Source organism: Melampsora larici-populina (assembly GCF_000204055.1).
Source record: "Melampsora larici-populina 98AG31 unplaced genomic scaffold MELLAscaffold_24, whole genome shotgun sequence".
In the NCBI taxonomy this organism is placed as follows: Eukaryota; Fungi; Basidiomycota; class Pucciniomycetes; order Pucciniales; family Melampsoraceae; genus Melampsora; species Melampsora laricis-populina.
In genome coordinates, this window is record NW_006768788.1 from 153,174 (window position 1) to 173,610 (window position 20,437).

Here is a 20,437-nt window from a genome sequence, read left to right on the forward strand (position 1 = left end):
TATGAACAGAAGCCCAAGAGGATGACTTCTTCAGAGGAGTCTTCAGAGGATGGATTGGGAGAGGAATCAAGGTTGATGGATAGAATAAAGTTGGTTGGTTCATTGATTGAAGAAGACCAAAGGGAGTGAGAATTTTCTTAGGAATCCTTCACATTGTCAAATCGGGATGTACAAGGGTATTGATAGATTGTCTGGTAGATTTGGTGCCCTCTGGGAAGGCAGACAATGCAAGGAGTTTGAGGAAGGAGTTGAATTGTATCAGCTGGCACTGGATAGGTTGGAAGGGAAGAAGGACAAGAGGAGTAAGGAAGGGAAGGAGACAGAGAAGAAAGAGGATAAGAAGATGAAGACAGGAAACGAGGAGAAGGGGAAAAGAAAACACTCATCATCATGGTTGGGTGAGGTGTGCTCCAAATGAGATTAAAAACAGTTTGCTGCATAACTAATAAAATCATCATTGAAAAACCAAAAAAGTTGCACATGAATTTTCAGTTTGTCAACAATGATTTTTTTTATTCTGGAGCAAGCTTTTTGAAATTTCATTTGGAGCACGCCATTGGACTGGGTGTTTGATCCCACTGATCAGATTTGAAAACAGATGGGATTTATGGCTTCCCCTAGATTTGGTAGAATTGTCAGACACTTAAAGGCTTTTGCCAGTAACAGCCATAGGATACAGGTCCATATGTCACCGTATGTAGGGATCTGTGTTCTCTAGTTATATGGTAGGACAGTGCTTGACATTCAAAAACAATAATCCTGAGGTCAGTCTTGTGCACCTTACCTGTAACACACCTCACAAGAAATGTAGATTTTCTTAAACCCCACTTTCTGACAGACCCAATTTCTACTGTATCTATGTCAGGGTTCATTCTAAGGCTTGATCAATCAAGGTGCCATATTTTGGATGTAATCACACTCAAACTCAAATGTTTTGTGTCTGGTCATTGATTGATCAACTACAACTCCAGCAGAGCATGTGAAGCAGGAATTTTTGATGTGAGGTTCATGTCACAAGACCTTTGTGTCACCACAGGGAGTGAGTACTTTGAATGTGTAATCAAGACTTGCATGGATTTTGGTCAATGAGTTACATAGTTCTTGTTATTTTATCTACCATAACTAATAAACCATGTTGGGCTACGGTGAAGTCCTGTATGCAGTGCTGGGTGTTAGATATGGTATGTGCAACACTCTTTCACCCAGACTGTTATCATATCCCCCCAATTGACTCATCAACATCTACTTCAATATCTCAATAAATCAAGCATCACCTACTCAATGAGTCAATTCAGAGACTGCATGGTTCTTGACTTATTCACATTTCTTTATTGATCCGGAGGCACCCAAATACCCTGCTCATCTATCTACTATCTATTCATTTGTGGTAGGATCACAGAGCTACAATAGCACCTTGAGTTCTGGAGAATTGGTACCGATGCCTGAGAAAATGAATATGAAAAGAGGTCCATCTAAACCCACAGGATATAGTCTTACGGCAGGTGAAGATAGGATGGTATGGTTTTGGGACCTCTCAGCTGCTGAAAGATCCAGTACTGTTTCTGGACTTCATCTTGAAGCTGATCGACCACATTATAGGTAGGATGATCCTCTTCTTAAGTAGTTTACAACACTGACAAAACTTCCTGGTCCTTGCCGTTCAATGTCTGATTTAGAGCGGATCAGTCTGCAAGTCCGACTCTCTATCTAGAATACACTGCAAAACTTAAAGCTGGGGGCTCAAGTACTAGACGACCGGATTTGGCGCGCAACGATCCAGTGCCTATGCCACATAGGTCAAAGTTGTGGCTGTATAACAGCAAAGTGTTTTGCAAAAATATTTAGATGCTGTTACAGCTGTTGCGGTCATAGACATCCCCTTCCTGTGTATTGTCAGTGCGGATAAAAGTATGTCTTCTTTTATGTTGCGTCAGCTTTACTTGCCCTTTACTGATTTTTATGTTGTGGCATCAGTGGGAAAGATACATGTGTATAAGTATGCTGATTGCACGTAGGTGGTGGCCAGTTTAATAATTTTGCAGATGACTCTTGTTGTATAAGTCAATGAAGATAAGAATGTTATGTTCATGGGTTCCAAATTTAGGTTTTGACATATCATGATAGCACCTTGTCAAGTGCCTCATTGAATGTTTCAACAAACTTCTAGAATCCATTTCAACTTGCATTGCAAGATATCTGCACTTGAAAAATCAGATATGATACTGCTTGACTCAGAACTCTGGAGAGATTACACAAGTCTTAAAAATAATTTTTATGAACAAGCTAAAATGGACTTAAATGTGGGTGCATCTGGCCAAGCAAGGGCAAAACCTGAAAAGAATGAGTTGAATAGGTATGTATTTACCATTTAATCCATCTATACTCTCTGAACCAACTTTTGACCAAATCACAATTACAGTGTGTTGATAAACTGATAACAAGCAATGAATATTGACAAGGATGTGAACAGATTTACCTTGGCATGATCAATTCTAGCCAATGAATTATCATGAGTCCCCCTTTATCTTATGACCTCCAAGATACTTGTATGGACTCTCAACACAGAAATATCATTTTCTTTAAATGTTTCCTCACATTTGTAAAGGTTCCCCATCTTGAATCAATGACTGATTATTGTAACAAATTGAGGTCAAAAGCTATACACAGGCTTACTTGTCTCTTTCTAGCTACTGAAAATGAGAAGATGACATTTTGATTCATTCATTTGCATTAGGAACTCACTAAACCATCAAGCTGTTGAGTTTAAGAGACTATGGAACAGCTGGAACAGTGTGTAATGATTAAGAGGAAAGGTGAGGAAAAGAGAACACCTTTCCTTTGCTGTACCAGGCAGTTTATATAGTGAAATGACAAGTACTAGCTATCACACAGTTGACAGGTTGCTAAGCACACATAGATATGTAATGAGAGAAATATGAAATGATGACATCATGATTGGTAATTGACAGACATGAAATGAAGCATTACATATCCGAGAGAAGTTATGTAGAAATATCTCAAAGAACAATAAGTTGCAAGCAATGACTATCCATAGGGTCAACGCTGAGCCAGCAGCGCTGCTTGTAGCGCCAATGTAGAGGTAACATAACTTTATGTGTTACGATATCCGTTAGCTTAACGGGCCTCTTTGGAGCTACGTTGACGGAAACCCATGCCGGGGTTTTTATTTATGAGCTACGTTAGCACTTACGGATAACAGATATATTTTTTTCGAGTTACGCAACAGCCACGTAACCCGTTACGGTAACTGTGTTGCGCACAGGCCAGGGCAGGGGCAGTTCTTTCCCAAAGCAGCCAATGTACGACTCCTTTGCAAAGCAATCACCACCTATCACCTCCCAATCTAGATTGATTGTTACGCAAGGGGTTGGACATACCTAAATCATTTGACAGTGAGTTTGAGTGACCTCTTCAGTCCTTTGGCTGTTCCTTCCATTCACACAACGGACGACTCAATTCCATCCAATTGTTTCCAATTCCTTCATTTCATCTCGTTTCCCTATTTTCTCTATCATAATTAATCTCAATCACTAATATAATGATTAACCCATCTTGTCGGCCATTTGTTGGCATCTTTATACAGATGTTCCAATATATGTATCTTCGTTTATCCGTTGTTCCAGACTCCAGTCAACCCCATCAAGTCCAGTCAAGCATCACGTCTTCGAACACTGTTCCAGCGACTCCTACTCGACCTCAAAGACAACGAACCAAGGTTACCACACCTGGAATGATACCCACCAGTTCAGATAATCGTCGCAGAGTCAACCATCCATCTCAAACTTCTAAATCGACACCTCAAACTTCTAAATCAACTACCAAGGATACAAACCCTACATTAATTGAGTCCTCGCAAGATGAAAGTGATTCACCTCAAGTGGTTTACCCACCAGCGAAGAAATCACGCAAGAAAAGAAAGACCGCCACAATCAACACGGAAAACCAAGTAAGCATACTTACAATATTATTTGATCTAACTCAATCGCAATCTGACCCTTCCCACTTGAAGTTTTATTCGGCTCAGGTTACGAAGGATCTTCCCCGAGCAGATTCAGACACAGAAAACACCAAAGTTCGCAAACAAAAACACATCAACCTTGAGGAATACGAAAAGACCGATGCTCTGCTAGCCTATTTTGGATCTCCTTTTCACAGCAAGCAAAGTGATGTATGTACCTTTTCCTGATTACTCATTATAGAACTCTTAGACTGAGAACTGTTACTTAGGATGTAACCAAACGACCCTTAGCCTATCCGTGCTTATTCTGCAGCCGGGACGAGAAGAACCCAGTTCGCATCAGTTTTACAAACCCTACAGGAAAACTAAAGGCTCATCGAGACAGCTCAACTCAGACTGGTCAAGCGTCGACAGGCTGCCCTGGTCGAAGACAAGCCCGTGAGGCGGGTCACTCTGTTCCTCCATCCGTTGCTGAAGTTCGAGCTCGAGAAGAAGCTGAAAAGAAGAAGTCAAATGGACCTATTGACACTTTTGTGACTACAATCAAGTCGTCAAAATTTGACAACCTCACGTTCAACCAAGGGATGTGTACGTGGCTTCTCCGGCAATCCTTGCCTTGGCAAAGACTGGCGGACCCTTGGCTTCGAGCATGCGTCCAATACTTGCGACCTGAAGCCAAACTGTACGGCAGGCAATGGGCCGCGCAAGAGGCTAAACATCTGAACTTATCCATGAAAAAAGAAGTTGTGAACAAGCTAAAGGTGAGCCTGTATTTTCTATTTGCCCTTTTACTTATCTTATTTTCTCCTTTTCCTTTCCTTCTTTTGACTTTGACTAATGTTTCACTTTGTTTTCTCTGTTGCAGGGCCTGGACTCTAAATTCTGCATGCAACATGATGTATGGACTTCAAAAGGAAATCGACATGGATTCATTGGCGCAACGGTTAATTACATCGATCCGACTTGGAAATATGTTTCACGACACCTGACTCTCAAAGTGGTGGCATGGGAGCATCGAGGGGCATGGTTGGCCGAGCCTTTGGCCAATGTGTTAATCAAAAATGACCTGGCTCCAAAGATGAGCACACAACATTCTCTTAAAGAACCATGAGATCGATTTATGCTAATATCATTTTATTACTCTGTCCTCACTTGCTTAGCCAGACCACGGACTCCGGTTCAAATAATAAGACAATGGCCCAAGAAATGCACCAGCAGTTCTTGGACCGTTATGGGGTTGATTCTGACTACCGGTGGGATGCTGACACCATGCACGCCTTCTGCTTCTGCCACAAGCTTGCGCTTGTGGTGGGAGCGGGACTAGGTGCCCTAGGCCTCAAGACTCCTCCTCCTCGCAAGGTCAAGACTGCAGTTCGTGGTTGTTTTCCAACGGTGTGCGCCACTCTAGTTGAAGAAGACGAGCCAACGGATCCTCTTGATGGTGATGGCCCGGTATTAGAAGTTCCTGATGTCTCAATTGCTCCAAACGAAGACGAAGCACCCTCCGACTTTGAACACGACCTTCAAGATGTGGATGAAGATACGACCGAAATGGATAGATTGGGATGCGCTTTAGCTGAAGCGCCAGTGGATGACGAGGCCGACTGGGACACGGCGGATCAAGACAATGAAACCAATCCCATGCGAGTTCTTGATGACTCAGTTGCACCTACTCATTGCAGAGAAGCTAACAAGCTTCACTTCATCTTAGAGAAGCTAAGTACCTTGTCCAAAATATTACTTGTTTAAATTCTTCATTTCAAGGTACTAATGTTCATTACATTTTCCTCCTACAGCTCGACTTTATCATACGCAGGATAACTCGGTCATCCTCTTGGAGAAATGAGTACAATAGAATCATGAAAGCACGTGGCTTATCGTTGGGATCCCTGATAGCTGGGTATGGTATAAGATGGAATATAAAATATATCAGCCGACATAAAGCTTGGCTTGCACGTGAGGTGAGTCATCGATCTATGTTTCTTTCCTTTGTCTATTGATCATGATGCATATTTCATTCATTGCTAATCATTGTTTGGTCATTTCAAGGTCATTGACCAGATCTTGAAGGAGGACTTGGCCCGAGTTCATTCTAAGTCTCGGCGACCACGCAAAAACGGAAAACCTCACGGGTATTTCCATGAGATCTCAATTAGCCCTTCAGAATGGGCATCAATAGAAGAACTTAACTCGGAGATAGAGGTCAGTTTGAGCTGTTCAAATTGTATTTTCAAGAGGTTAATTGACTGTACATCATGTATCCTCTTCAGCCCTTTTTGACCATCACGAAACAGATGGAAGGGAACATGGCCACCGGGGCCATGGTAATTCCTAAGTATATAGAACTGCAACAATGATTACAAGAAAGAGAAAAGAAATTAGCTACGATTGAGGCCCTGTATCCAATGATTGCAGCTATGATATCAAAACTGCAATCATACCTGGATGAAGCCCTCCAGTGTGAAACACAAGTTGTGGCAACAATCCTCCACCCGGCATTTCGACTCAAATTCTTCGAAAAGTTTTTTGGCAAGACATCATCAACGTACATCCAAGCCGAATCAACTTTCAACCAATTGTTCAAAGATTATCAGTTGCGATCAACACAAAAGAAACCAACACATTCAACTTCAGAATCAGGTAGGGCCTCAAAACCCTCCTCGTCTGTAGCAATCTTCGACCTGTATAGCAATGATGAGGAATATCAGGAGGATGTGGGCGATGACTCCCAGGTCAAGGACTATTTCCGATCTGTTCTTCGCATGCAACAGCCAGAATATGACCTGGGAAATCCAGACAAATCTCTTCGCTGGTGGTCGGTCAGTATTCTTACTCGTGTCATTGTTGAAGAAAATGAATGCTTCTTCTTATTTCTCTCTTTATGTCTCTTTATGCTCTTTTAGGTGAACCATGGACGGTTTCCGATCATAGCCATAATGGCTAAAGATTACCTTGCATCTTCAGGCTCATCGGCTGGACCCGAGCGCACCTTCTCGGCAGCCGCAGACATTTGTTCTGCAAACCGAGGCGGTCTTACTCCAATAAGCATTGAGCGGGCTGTCTCAACCCATATGTGGCTGGTTGAGATGGTTCCACTTGGTGATGAGTTCAACAAGGTTGTTGAGTGCATCAGAGTCAAGGATTTCATGTGACTTCGAAGGTTTTAGGATTTTTTTTACTTTTGTGCTTATTTCTTTTCATCTTTGTTTATTCAACTTATCTACAAATTCAATTACTTGGTGGTAATAATAGGGCGGTTCAAGAAGGGCTTTTACAGCCCATCTTCAACTTTTACGTTTTGTTCGGGAGCCTTAAATTTTAAGTAAAATTTTAAGTACGTGAACCACCTCTAAAGGTGGTTCACAGTTTTGCGATCACCAAATCAGTTTTAAAAATTATAAATTGCCACCCTGCTATCCAAAAAAGGTCAGGGACAAGGAGCAAAAAAAATATTGCTTCCACCTTTTTTTTGTTTCGTTGTTGTTCCTGGATCGTAATGCTTTGCAGTCAAAAAAACTAGGTCCTTCCGCCGATTTCAACATCAACCATTTAAGCAGGACGTTGAGTTTCTCAAACACCATCATAACAACAAAAAAAGACAGTGACAAAAAAAAAGAAGCAAATAAAAAAGAACGTTGGAAACGAAGTCCCTGAAATTACAGCTCCTTAAAACGTAAATTTAGAGTGTTCAGATGTGTGCGATCCATCTTTTTAAGGACCAAACAACCCTAAAAAGAGTGATCGCGAGTTGGTGACCACGTGGCTCGCGTTGCTTGACTTGAACCACCCTAATGTAAATGACAGCTTTTGGGCTTTTGCTTGTTTTGTGGGAGTCTGGTTAGCCTGGTTAACGCGCTAAGTAGCGTTAATGTAACTGGTAAAGCTAAGCTATCGGTTTGAGATAGCGGTGAAATTCACAGAAAGTCACGTTATCTGGAATAGCGTAGCTTGTAGAGTTACGCTAGGCGCCATGTAAATTTTCCGCTATAGGATAAAGCTACCCTACGTGTTACTTGCCCCGTAGCGCAGAGTTGCGCTGCTGGCTCAGCGTTGATAGGGTATGGATACTTGTCTTGAACAAAAATTCAATGGACCTAAACTCTGATATAACCCATACCCTTTTCTCACTTTTTAGCCCAGAGGCTATCTGTGATAGCACATACCATGTCATAACCCATACCAAAAGCTGTCCATAAAATGGTATGGGTTATGTCAGAGTGGACTGTAGGATAATGATGATGTGGCGGCTGGGTGCCCAGTCTCTAGTGAATCCCTAATTTGAAAAGTGCTTGTATGTGGATAGGAATTCTTCAGCACCAACAAAGTTCTCTGTCTAATTAAAGCAACATGATTCAAATTGCTCAGATCTATCACAATAGTCAGGCTGATCACTATAAGTGTTAGAGCATCCGCAATTGTTTGCGGTAAATTTGGCTTTAGCTAAGCTAAAGTTCCAGATCTTTAGCCGGGGTTAAGTTAACTAACCCCAAATTCCACATTTGTTGTCTTTAACTTGAAGTCAACAAGACATAAACTCCAAGTTACAGACTTGGCCCACAGTTGTCAGCTTTAGCTTGGAGCTATGTAGTCCTCAAAATCAGGCAAAGCACGGACTCATCTTTTTGATTGCTCACACGCTCAATATCTGAAAAATCACCATATTGTCAACTTTTTCCTTATCATTAGGGGTCAGCTTTTTGAATTGTTCCGGTGTTGGCCTTGTATCCTGTATGATCATGATCAATCAACATAAATCTGAGTTGTCACTTTTCAGTCTTGCCTCATCATGTCTACAAATTCATTGTTGCAGAGCTACATCAACACTGTAAGATTAATAATCTAGATACATTAATGCTAGAATGAATGGTGGGTAGAGAAGAATCATGATGGACAGCGGAGATCGAAGTCAATATCAGAAAGTGTAACATTGTGAAAATTGAGATGAATGATGAATGATTTGATAGTCAAGAAAGGGTTGAAGGGAGTGTTGGTGGAAGTTGTAGTTGTAGTTTTAGTTGAAGAAGAGGATCAAAGTGATGTTGATCATGAACAAAAATGGGAGTGAGGTGTGTTGAGATTTGGATGAAAATCAAAGTCAAATTTGAGGATTTGTATTGAGGTATGAGACACGGGAGGATTGATTGAGTGTTGTTGTGAGTTAGCTAATGTGTCTTTGTCGCAAAGCTAACTAACAATCGGTGAAAATTTGACCATTGTGGAAATTTCAAAATGTTGAATTCACACCAATGGAACGGCGTGTGGAGAGTTTCCATAGGCGTGAAAGGAGGGTGACAGAAGGGTAGAGTCTTCCCATGTAACAATCTAGTGACAGGGGAGGTGATCCGCGGGGAAGAAGTGGCGCTTCAAGATTGAAGATTTTCAAGCTTCAGTCCACTTCTCCCTAGCACTCGCAGAAGATCACACTCTACATTCTCTAGCCGTTGTGAAAATTTCTCTACCTCTCACATATCTCTCTCAAGAATTTTTCTTTTTGACCCTCCCACCTCCCTAGGCTAGGACCGGACTCTCCGGTGTTCACAGGTCTGTTGGGCTTCTGGGTAGGCCGACCCCGGGGGTTATCCGTCCAGGCTGATCCTGCAACGGATTCGTCGAGGCCTCCCCCCCGAAGAAGCCCCCCCACCCTAGCATGTACCTGGTTGATTGTAGGTCATGTTAGCATGGTCTGTGTTTGGAGGAAAGAGAAATACAAATAAGATAATAGACGGGCTAATCTAACCCGAGTGTAATAGAGATGGATTGGTGAGTTAAATAGTTAGCTATCCCTGCCACTTAACCCAACAATTGTGGATGCTCTTATGATATGATTTACATGTAACTGGGTTTGTGACAGGCTTTCACAATGTGTCACAGACTAGAGAACAACCACTTTGTACATTCCCGTTGTTCAACTTTTCTCTTTTCTCTCATACAACAATCACTATACCAAGCTAGACTGTTGATAGACCAGAGCCTCAACCCCCGTCCCAGAACCCAAGTGACAGTCTCAACATATTGTTGTATCTTAAACCATTGACGGGTGTTAGGAAATCAGACTCAAGAGTGAAACTTTGACAATCATGGAAAGAAAACTTTAAAATTAGATTGATACCAATTGGAACCTTATTGAAAACTGAATTGACCCGCATCAACTCCAGATTCACCAAAGAACTGGATACTGATTCATAATCAAAGATTGAACACCAAACAAACTTTATTGAACAAACTTTATTGAAGGGTAAGAAGAAGACCAAACCCTATCAGAATTGAACTTTAGCTACAATGTCTCCTTCATACCGGATCCCCGCCAACGACGTCGGATCAGACAGTGATTCAACCCATACTGCCCTTGAAGCTACACCACATCTCTTGAACCTTCCCACCCTAAACCCTCCTGCTACCGGAATGAATCCCGAAGCCAGCTCAGACGCCATGGCAGATATCCAACGCCGGCTCACAGAGCTCCAAGGTTTGCTAACGGAAGAACAATTACTGCGCCACCAAGCTGAGGCTAGAAGCCGGCAAGCTGAAGAACGTCTCACAGCTATGCAAGGTGGTCATGCTGCCAATTCCAACGTCGCACCGACTGCAGCTCCTAATCCTAATCAGCCTGATGTACAAGCTGTCCTAAAGGGACCTAAGGTTGCTACGCCGGATAAATTTGCCGGGACTCGTGGAGGACCAGCAGAGGTGTTTGCTAGTCAGATCCAGCTATACATGATGGCACACCTGTATCTCTTCCCTGACAATTGTAGTAAGGTTGTATTTTCACTGCCTTACCTAACGGGTACCGCAAGCGTGTGGGCTCAGCCTCTCACGGCAGAGATCTTCAACCAGGGGACAGCCCATACTGTTGCGTTTGAGCAATTTGTGTGTAACTTCAAGGTGATGTTCTTTGACACCAAAAAGAAGGCAAAGGCCAAAAAGGCACTTTGATCATTGACCCAAAAATTGACTGTTGCTGTGTATACGCACAAATTCAACTTACATGCCTCTAGTACCGGATAGGAGACCCTGACTTTGATCAGTCAATACAAGCAAGGCCTTAAACGCAAAATCAGAGTGGCCATGGTACTAGTACAGGAGGAATTCAAGAAAATTGAGCAAATATCAAATTTGGCCATCAAACTCAACAACAAGATCCACGGCGCTGCTGACACCTTGACGACCATAACCACCCAGACACGCAACCCGAATGCTATGGATATATCCTCCACCTACACCAGACTCTCTTCAGATGAACAAGCTCAACACATGCGCGCGGGTTCTTGTTTCAGATGCAACACTCAAGGGCACATATCCACAAACTGTCCAATCCGCCAACCTGACCGTAATTCAAAAGGGAAGGGGAACTACAAAGCATGATTGGCTGAGTTAGAAGTGAAGTTAGCAGCTATGGGGGGGGAGATGAATTGGGAGGAGATCATGGAGAAGGATCTGGCAGAGCTGACTTGTCAAAAAATGGAGGCGCTCAATCCTGAAGGCTGTGCCAAGCTTGAGCAAAGGGGGTTTTGTGAATTCAGTAGACTTAGGGGCAAATAAAATTGTAAAGTGCAATCTAAATGATTCACACATTTTTTTACTTGCCTCATTATCCCTGTCCCACAAACCCCAAGCCACACCATCTGAGAGCCCCCACACTCATTTCTTGATTTATTCGGGCGCCACACACAACATTCAAGATCCTGAAAGCTTATGAATGCATTTCAAAATACTGTAACTCTACCTGGCGGCTCAAGAGCCAATGGGTGTGGGCAAAAATCAGTGACGAGAACATTCCCGTCAACCTCTCTATTCCCTCTATATAAGACCATATCCTTTAGCGCCACCATCTGTATCCAACATAACACTTGTAATACTTTAAACAGCCAGCACGTGACCTTTTCCCCACAGGGGTTTTTACTGGGGCAGAGCACAAAAGAGCATTAGCCTTTGGCTCAGGAGGCACTTAAAGCAATGCATAAAAAAAAATGTTGAGTGAAGCCTTCACCCTAGAGGCAGGCCTGCTACCCTACGCGACAAACAACTCAAGAGCTGCCACTGGATTCGATGGATCAAGGACCAGCTCTTCTCACGACATCGACCTCAACCTCGACCACAACACTTACACGACACATTTCATCATCGTCCACCTCAAGAACACCTATGACGGAATCCTAGGTATCCCGTGGATACGAGCCAACCACCACAAGATCGACTGGGCACGTACCACAGTGCACGACTCCAAACTCATCTCTGCCTCTGCCATCGCAGAGTCGTCTGCACCACCAACACCCTCAAAGATCCCTGACGTGGACTCACTGGGGGAAGCTAGGAACAGCAACGAGGGGATGTCCATAACGTCCCCGCAGGGGGAGTCCGGTACTTATTCAGAATCCCCAACATTAGTAGAAAAGATTAGCAAGCAGTTTTTTCCCATACCACATCAGACTAAAACCACAAAACCCGCCAAACCTGAGACAACACACAGTTCCCTTGGTATTCTGGATACAGTTTTTCCACCAGCCTCTCCTTATCTTTTCGGCCTAACACGCCAGTGCCACCAAGACGCGCAGTTACCCCTTTTTTGAAATTTTTGCATACATACCCATGCTGACATGTGAGCTAAGGTCAAGGCAACGAGGGGATTGAATTTCAAGAAATTTTCATCATTTTCTTTGGATCATTCTACGTAAAAAAGCTTAGCCCTTTTCAGTAGTTTCACCTTGCATGCTATTCTCACGCTGATTCAGATAACATGAACTATGATTACTGAATTCAGAAGCCAACCTGTGTCTTTCTCCTAATACCCAAGGGTTATCACTGTGGTGGATTAAAACTGATAGTAATGCGTGGCCAATACCAGAACCGCTCCGCAACATATAGCGGTATCGGAGCGGTATTGGAGCGGTTTTTACACCACTATATTGACCACTATACGTAGCGGTGGCTCCGCTCCGCCATCCCAAGGCGAGAAAACCATTAGCGGTCTGACCGCTCCGATATGGGAAGGGTCTGAGGGCACTTCAATATGCCTTTTAGCCCTTATAGCAGCGATATATAGCGGTATCGGAGCGGTAAAATACCTTCCGCTCCGATACCTTGTGATATTTTTTTAAAAAAAAATATCGGTCAAGTATCGGTGATCTCATAGCAGTTACTCCGCTCCGATACCAAAATGGGTTGAAATCCATAGCGTATCGGAGCGGTTCTGGTGTTGGCGTGGCAGTGTCCAACATCTGTAAAACATCAAGAACATTAAAGCAATCGAATTTGAAGATAATACACTATATCTTTACAAAGATAATAAAAGAACTATACATGACTGATGTCTCTTTCTGACCGAATGTTCAAAACAAGTAAGCAGCCACCAAAGCAAAGATCATAAAGTGACATAAATTATAAGAAAGTATAGAAGTAGCTGCTGAAAAAATTGAAGGTGGAAGGGGTTGATTTGTAGATAACTAAAATCAGAAAACAACGAAAGGGACAAAAAGGTCAGAATGTGTTTACATGAATGAGAAGATAAAGAAAAAGAAAAAGAGAGAAGATCACTTACAGGTCTATCAGAACTTAAAGTCGTAGAATCGATAGGTGTGGATGATGAGGTGGCTGAAGAAAGTGCAGCAGTACTAGTAGGAGTATTAATTTGAGCCGTAGAAGTAGCGGTCACCACAGGTGTCGAAGATGATGAAAAGAGTGAAGTTCGAGTGATTCCATCTCCAGCCGGTAAAACCAAATCATCAGTAATCCCATTGATCTGAAAAAAGTTTGCATCGAGCGAACTACATGTCTAAAGATGATATAACCGCAACATCAGTTATGATAATGCATTTCAATGGTTCAAGTGGATGAAAAAAAGGTAATCAAGATTGAAAAGTTTCCATTCATACCTGTTGACCTAGAGTAATAATGATCCCTATATCTTCAGATCCACAAGCGGTTTGAAAACATTGTTGAGCAGTATCCATAAAGCTTTCATCTTCACATAGACATGCTGTATCAGTCTTTGAAAAACCGGATAGATCAAATCAATCACAATCAGTCAACAAAAACACGCTGTCCCTTCTTCATTAGAGGGAAAGGGGAGAATGATTTACCTCAGCACATGTTCCTATATCAGGTAAAGCTAGTGTATAACAATTCTGGCCGCAGTCAGGTAAAGTTAAAGTAGATTGACGTTTTTCAAAAAGATTATCGATTTGAAACCATGGTATATGTTTGGCTGTAAATGCCAATGGGAGGGTGAGAAGCAAAAGTGAGAGCATGCCTTGAATGGAGTTCATCTTGTTTGATTTGTCGATATGAATCAATATCAAAGAGATGTATATATATATATGATAGATGGAATGCTAGAAATTGAGATAAAGAAGGCTTTGAAAGGGTTAAGGGGTTAACTTGTAGATGTGATCAATCAAGGTTCAAGATTTGAAGAAGATGCACTTTGAATCGAATGCAAGGTAGAAACAATTAAGATAGTCAGCGAGCTTAACCGAGCGGGAATAAGATATCATCAAATCAAATCTATGATGAGCCAATCTGAATCGAATCATAGAAGACTCGTTTACAAAGAATCTTAGGAAATCTCTCAATGTCGAGTCCAATTTGTGAATCATATTGCATTCTTGAATTTACCCTTCAGCTCTTATCTGATACGAGATTTTGTAAGAAAACAAGCTCGACGCTGTTGATCTACGACAGAAACCTTTAAAAAGGTGTAAAAGACACTTAGCCTGGTGTTGACGAGACACGGGCTGACAGATGAAAGTGAGTGCTAAACTCCTTTAGACGAACCTTTAAAAAGGTGTAAAAGACACTTAGCCTGGTGTTGACGAGACACGGGCTGACAGATGAAAGTGAGTGCTAAACTCCTTTAGACGAACCTGACGAGGTTGCGAGGAAGATATAAAGGTAAAGAAAAACTTCAAAATCTAATTCCTCGATGATCATATCACACACACAATAATAACTACTAACCTTTAAAAAGGTGTAAAAGACACTTAGCCTGGTGTTGACGAGACACGGGCTGACAGATGAAAGTGAGTGCTAAACTCCTTTAGACGAACCTGACGAGGTTGCGAGGAAGATATAAAGGTAAAGAAAAACTAGAGAAGTAAAGACGAAAGAAAGATTAAAAGAAAAAGAAACCAGAGTATGTAAAAGAACAAAGTTAATTTTTAGTAATGGTTTTGTATAAGGGAAAAATGTTTGTAAGACTCTCACCTTCAAAATCTAATTCCTCGATGGGGAAAAAGATTCGGAAGGGAGAGAGGGGGGGTTGATAAGGGAAAAGCAACCAGGACACATTTTGAACAAACACAACGTAAAACAATTACTGAAACAACTTTTAAACAAAACTCTTTTAATCTAACCAAAAGCGGACATCCTTCCTTAATCCTCCTCTTGAATTGATATGTTACTTAAGCCTTCACAACCTCTTCACCTTTCCTTCTTACCGGATTGGTCTAAATAAACTACAGCCTTAATAGACTTGAAACATCACTCGAGAATACCATTCTCCAACACACCCCCTCAAGACTATTGAGGCTCATAATTCAGTCGGGATACCAAAACCCAGCACTTCTCTTTACCATTTGCTGTCCTTTTTGTTTAGAATTATCCCGAAAAACTTCACTTGAAAGTGATCGACGATAGCTTACCATCAGTGAAATCAACTCAAACCTATTCTACATACTTCGTTTACTCCATAACGCTCTTATAAGTCTTGAAGGTAACCCTCACTTGGAAATCAGCTCCACATTAGCTAGAATCGCTCAAGATCCACATTGAGAATGATTGAGGATGATTCGTCAGTTTTTCCTTTCATGAAGCGATACGATGATTTACCGGAGATTGGAAACATGAGTTGTGGTTCTTGAATTATCATACCCTATCAAGTGAGAGTGTGTTTTTGTCACTTCCCCTCGCAAGGCAGAAAGCTGTTCAAACTTCAAACAAAACGATATCCGGAAAATGCAGTAAGCTTGTCGGATCATACAGGTCAATCCACATTATAAGGTCCTCATCAATTTGATTTTCAGTGAAGATAAGAGATACTGTGTAGTTGCTCCAAAATGTCTGAGGGAATAAAGTTACGTAAATGTCATAACAGCAATCAATCTCCTCTTCCTTCTAATTATAGGATTCTAAGACTGACAAAGTGTCCATCAGTGTACTTGTCATTGACGGCGTTCGAAAGGTTTGATCACTTCACTTCCTTTTCAAACTAACAAAGTGATCATAATGTTTATTAGGAGTTGAACTTTGCATGGAATCCAATGGCCTTTATACTTTTCTGTCTCTCAGTCTTATGTTTCATTGTCATCCTTATTTGCTAGGTTATTTTATTTTTTTATTCGCAATGCTGCCATCTCAGCATTTTTTCGCGACAAGCAGGAAGGCTCAATAAAAAAAGTCATTCATCTCTCTCAACGTAATGGCCCTTTCACATCTAACACCTTTGCTATGTTTGATACTTCCATGGGTAAACTGGCCCAATAGATGATTTGGTTATGTGAGCTTGTGGTCGCTATGAACGGCCAAGCTTCCTTCTGTACTTTTTGTATGACTAGAGAACATGCGGGCATGCCCGCAACAGGTAAAATGTCTATAAAACTATTACTTAAACAAGAACTTGTATATCAATACTACCGGTTATTTATTGTGTCAACATCTATCACAGGGGCAAAAATTGATGCTCACAACTATGTGAGCGTTGAAATGTTCCTGTTTTGTTCCCATTTGTTTCCCATTTGTTCCCAATTTGTTTCCCATTTGTTTCCCATTTGTTTCCAATTTGTTTCCCATTTGTTTCCCTTTTCTTTCTGTTTGTCAGCTGATTACGTGATCATCAGGAACTGAGCAGACAAACTAAGCCTTCCTCAGCATTTATTCCTGAGCAAAGAAGTCTGAGGAAGGGCTGATCCTGAGCGGCATTCCCTGGTTCAGTAAGTTCCAAGGGATGCCACCAATGTATAGCTTAGGGGCTGAGCTGAACTGAGTATTCCCTTAGCTAAGTCTCTGAAGTATCCCCCAGATGGATCACAGAGCACCAAGCTTGCCTCAAGCTTGCCTCAAGCTTCATGGCTCCGGAATGAAGCCTGAGGCCCGTCTGCTTGTTCAACTGAGCTGCTCAGTTATTCCTCAGGGGCATCCCTGAGATCAGGAGGATCCGGAGGATTTCACTGCTCATTGGATGAGGGGCTGCTCAGTTATTCCTCAGGGGCATCCCTGAGATCAGGAGGATCCGGAGGATTTCACTGCTCATTGGATGAGGGGCTGCTCAGTTATTCCTCAGGGGCATCCCTGAGATCAGGAGGATCCGGAGGATTTCACTGCTCATTGGATGAGGGGCTGCTCAGTTATTCCTCAGGGGCATCCCTGAGATCAGGAGGATCCGGAGGATTTCACTGCTCATTGGATGAGGGGCTGCTCAGTTATTCCTCAGGGGCATCCCTGAGATCAGGAGGATCCGGAGGATTTCACTGCTCATTGGATGAGGGGCTGCTCAGTTATTCCTCAGGGGAATCCCTGAGATCAGGAGGATCCGGAGGATTTCACTGCTCATTGGATGAGGGCCTGCTCAGCTAGTCCTCAGGGGCATTCCTGGCCGGATCAGAAGGATCCAAAGGATGTCACTGAGTATTGGCTGAGGGGCTGCTCAGTTGATCTCAGCCCCTCAGTGTGAAAAACTTTATCCGGGGATATCACTGAGGATTAGCTGAGCAATGAGCAGATGGGATGACGCTTTTATCAGGCTTCATTCCTTAGCAAGGAAGTCTGAGAAAAGTCCGGCCCATCAGTGATCCAGTCAGGGGATGCTACTGAGTATTTGCTGAGCAGCTCAAATGGGACCCCCCTGGGCAGGCTTCTTCACTGAAAAATGAAGCCTCAGGAAGGTATAGTTCATGTGCTCATCTTCATTTTGAACAAATTGCTGAGTATTCAGTGCCTCATGAGCTGATCCTGAGTACTCATCGGGAATCAGTTATTGCTCATCCAAGATGGAAATGAGCCTTCTCAATAAATGTCAAGTAAAATATGAGAACCACAGGATGATCACCTGAACACAAACAAGATTGTGAATTGAATCAATCTGAAAGAAAATGAATCTTTTTTGGAGAATTCCAAAAAGTCTACAACGCTCACATGTATGTGAGTATCTATTTTTGCCCCTGTGTATAATTTGTGCAAACCTCAATTTGGTTGCAAGGTCCACTTTGTTCCCTAAGTTGTGTTGAAGCACAAACAGCAGGTAATACAAAACAATGTACCATCCCACAGCATCAGACTCAGAGGAAACAAAGTAGCAACTGGCAGCCAACCCGGTGGGTTTGTTGGGAAGAACTAAAGCATGAAGGAATAGACATGCTAATTACAAAAAACCTTGGCCAGAGTACAATTAAGGTACCCTTTTGGTCCTCTTGATGGTTTCACCAATTGCCCCTTCCTCATCCTCAACTGGTTATTAAAATCTTGACTCTTTTACAAGATATCATGTAATTCAACATAAATTGTACCTCAACAAAAACCAATCATTCAAAATGAAAGGTTCGAAAAAAAGTTTAATGAATATACACGGCAACCACAAAGTAAAAGGTGTATAACCATGATTACCTTGTACTTATTCCCTGATCTGTTGATTTAACATCCTTTGTTACATTTCCTTGTGAAACTCCAAATATTTGATCCACTAGAGAACATGCGGGCAAGCCCGCAACAGTTCAAAAGCACCTCATGGTGTGCAGTTGATTTGGTGTAAAGTAACTACAAGATGTAATGTGTCATTACACCAGACTTGCACACAGTTGAACCAAATTTCACATTACACACTACCTACCCCACTTTATTTACCATCTCAATAGTGCTAACTAAGTGGAATAATCTCAGGAAGCACTGGACACCTGCTTTTAAGTCAGTGAGAAGTTGAACAATCTTTGCCCGTACACTTTCTTTTGTCAATCCGGTTTTCAAGACATTTTTGGAAATGTTGAAGCTTAACCTTTGAGACCAGGCGCATGTGACAGTCCTGATTGCATACTTTCTGTTCCAAGGGCAAGAAGGCTCCTACATGACTCTACTTTTGATGTTTTACAGTGAACTTGTGCCTCAGTGTTCCTACCAAAAAACCTAAAAAGCAGACTCATGGGTCATTTCGGTTTCAAAGACACATCACACGTTCAAGGGAAATCGAAATTCCTACAGAAAATTATATTCCCATCTTCAAGATGAGTTTGCCAGTTCCTCATTTTCTCAACAATCAATGGTTGCTTTGCAGTGTCAGCATATGTGTGCATTGTGAATAACGTGTATAAAGCATCATCTACATTTGTGACCAGACAAAGGACAACGGCAAAGGTTGAAGATTGGCTTGAAGTGGTTTGAAAAATAAGTTTAATCAGGGACTTGTGGTGAGAAATAGTTTAGAAAGGGATTGGTTGGTGTGACCCCGTTCCAAAAAACATGAGCCTTTTATGTGTTTCGTTGTGAGTCGAGTGTTGGCCAAAGGAAAAGTAATCATAATGTGTGCAGCCAAAGCAAAAAGCACAAAGAATATTGCCCAATGGTCTAAAAGAATGTGTATGACATGATTGGTATCAATTGACAACAGAAGAAAAGTCCACCAACAAAAGGAATTTGAGGGAAATGCAATCAAACAAAAAGAGAAACAACAGAAAAGCAATCAGTAGGTACTATAAATAGGGTGGGTCTCCATCTCCTCCAGGTGGACCGGACCAAGAATTGAGGAACAAATCCGGAGTACTGAGAAGAGCGGGGTCGGGATTGTATCTTTTTAGTTTTTAGATATTCCATTAATTTTGAGTCATTTAAAATTGGATACTGATGAAAGCATCATAGTCAAGAAGATGTCTATAATTAGATGAAACCTGCTTACATTCTTTCAATCAACTGAGCATCAAAGAAAACAAAGGAACCATGTATGTATCAGCTACATGCAAGACTTGAATTTTAGGATATGAATGGAATGGGTGGAATGAGTTCAAAATAAAATGGTGGGGTAATTAAAACAACAATTAAGTGTGGAAGGATTTGTAAAAATTCCCAATGCAAGAAAAAACAAACAATTTATAGGTTGAAAAAGAAAAGTCGACTCATTTGAAAAGTACCAATCATCAAATACTAAAAGTCAAAGACCTGTAAGACAACTCAGAGACACATGAAACAAAGCGTTTGTGGTAAGCATGATACCACAAGTCCAAAAGTGAAGCATTTGTTTGACAGGAATGTTAAAAAGAATTGTATGAGATATTGAACACATGGTGGGGACAGCTCTGATTCAAAGAAATGAGGGAGGTAAATGCCAAACAGAGATGAACAGTGTGATTCTTGCAGATCCAATCAAGCCTGGCTTGCAGCGCCGCGCAGCGCAGCAAAGACTAACCTGAGCTGCGTAACTTCAATTTTTTGGGGGGAGGGGGTGGTAACTTGAATGGAAGCAGGGGGCAACAATCTACCAAGTTT

The 20,437-nt window shown here is 41.9% G+C and overlaps 2 protein-coding genes across 2 annotated transcripts; one reads left to right on the plus strand and one right to left on the minus strand.

The window, feature by feature from the left end:
* Positions 1 to 166: 166 nt before the first annotated feature.
* On the plus strand, positions 167 to 1,603 carry MELLADRAFT_107522 (uncharacterized protein; the record flags this gene model as incomplete). The annotated part of the gene is made up of 5 exons (XM_007411169.1): positions 167 to 403; positions 599 to 693; positions 972 to 1,039; positions 1,152 to 1,181; positions 1,392 to 1,603. 5 exons carry the CDS (start codon positions 167 to 169, stop codon positions 1,601 to 1,603), a joined length of 642 nt encoding a protein of 213 aa, XP_007411231.1.
* An 11,702-nt stretch (positions 1,604 to 13,305) lies between these two features.
* MELLADRAFT_107523 (uncharacterized protein) lies at positions 13,306 to 14,241 on the minus strand (the record flags this gene model as incomplete). Its single annotated transcript, XM_007411363.1, has 4 exons — positions 13,306 to 13,419; positions 13,515 to 13,748; positions 13,849 to 13,962; positions 14,056 to 14,241. The coding sequence occupies 4 exons, from the start codon at positions 14,239 to 14,241 to the stop codon at positions 13,306 to 13,308; spliced, it is 648 nt and encodes a 215-aa protein (XP_007411425.1).
* Between the last annotated feature and the right edge of the window lie 6,196 nt (positions 14,242 to 20,437).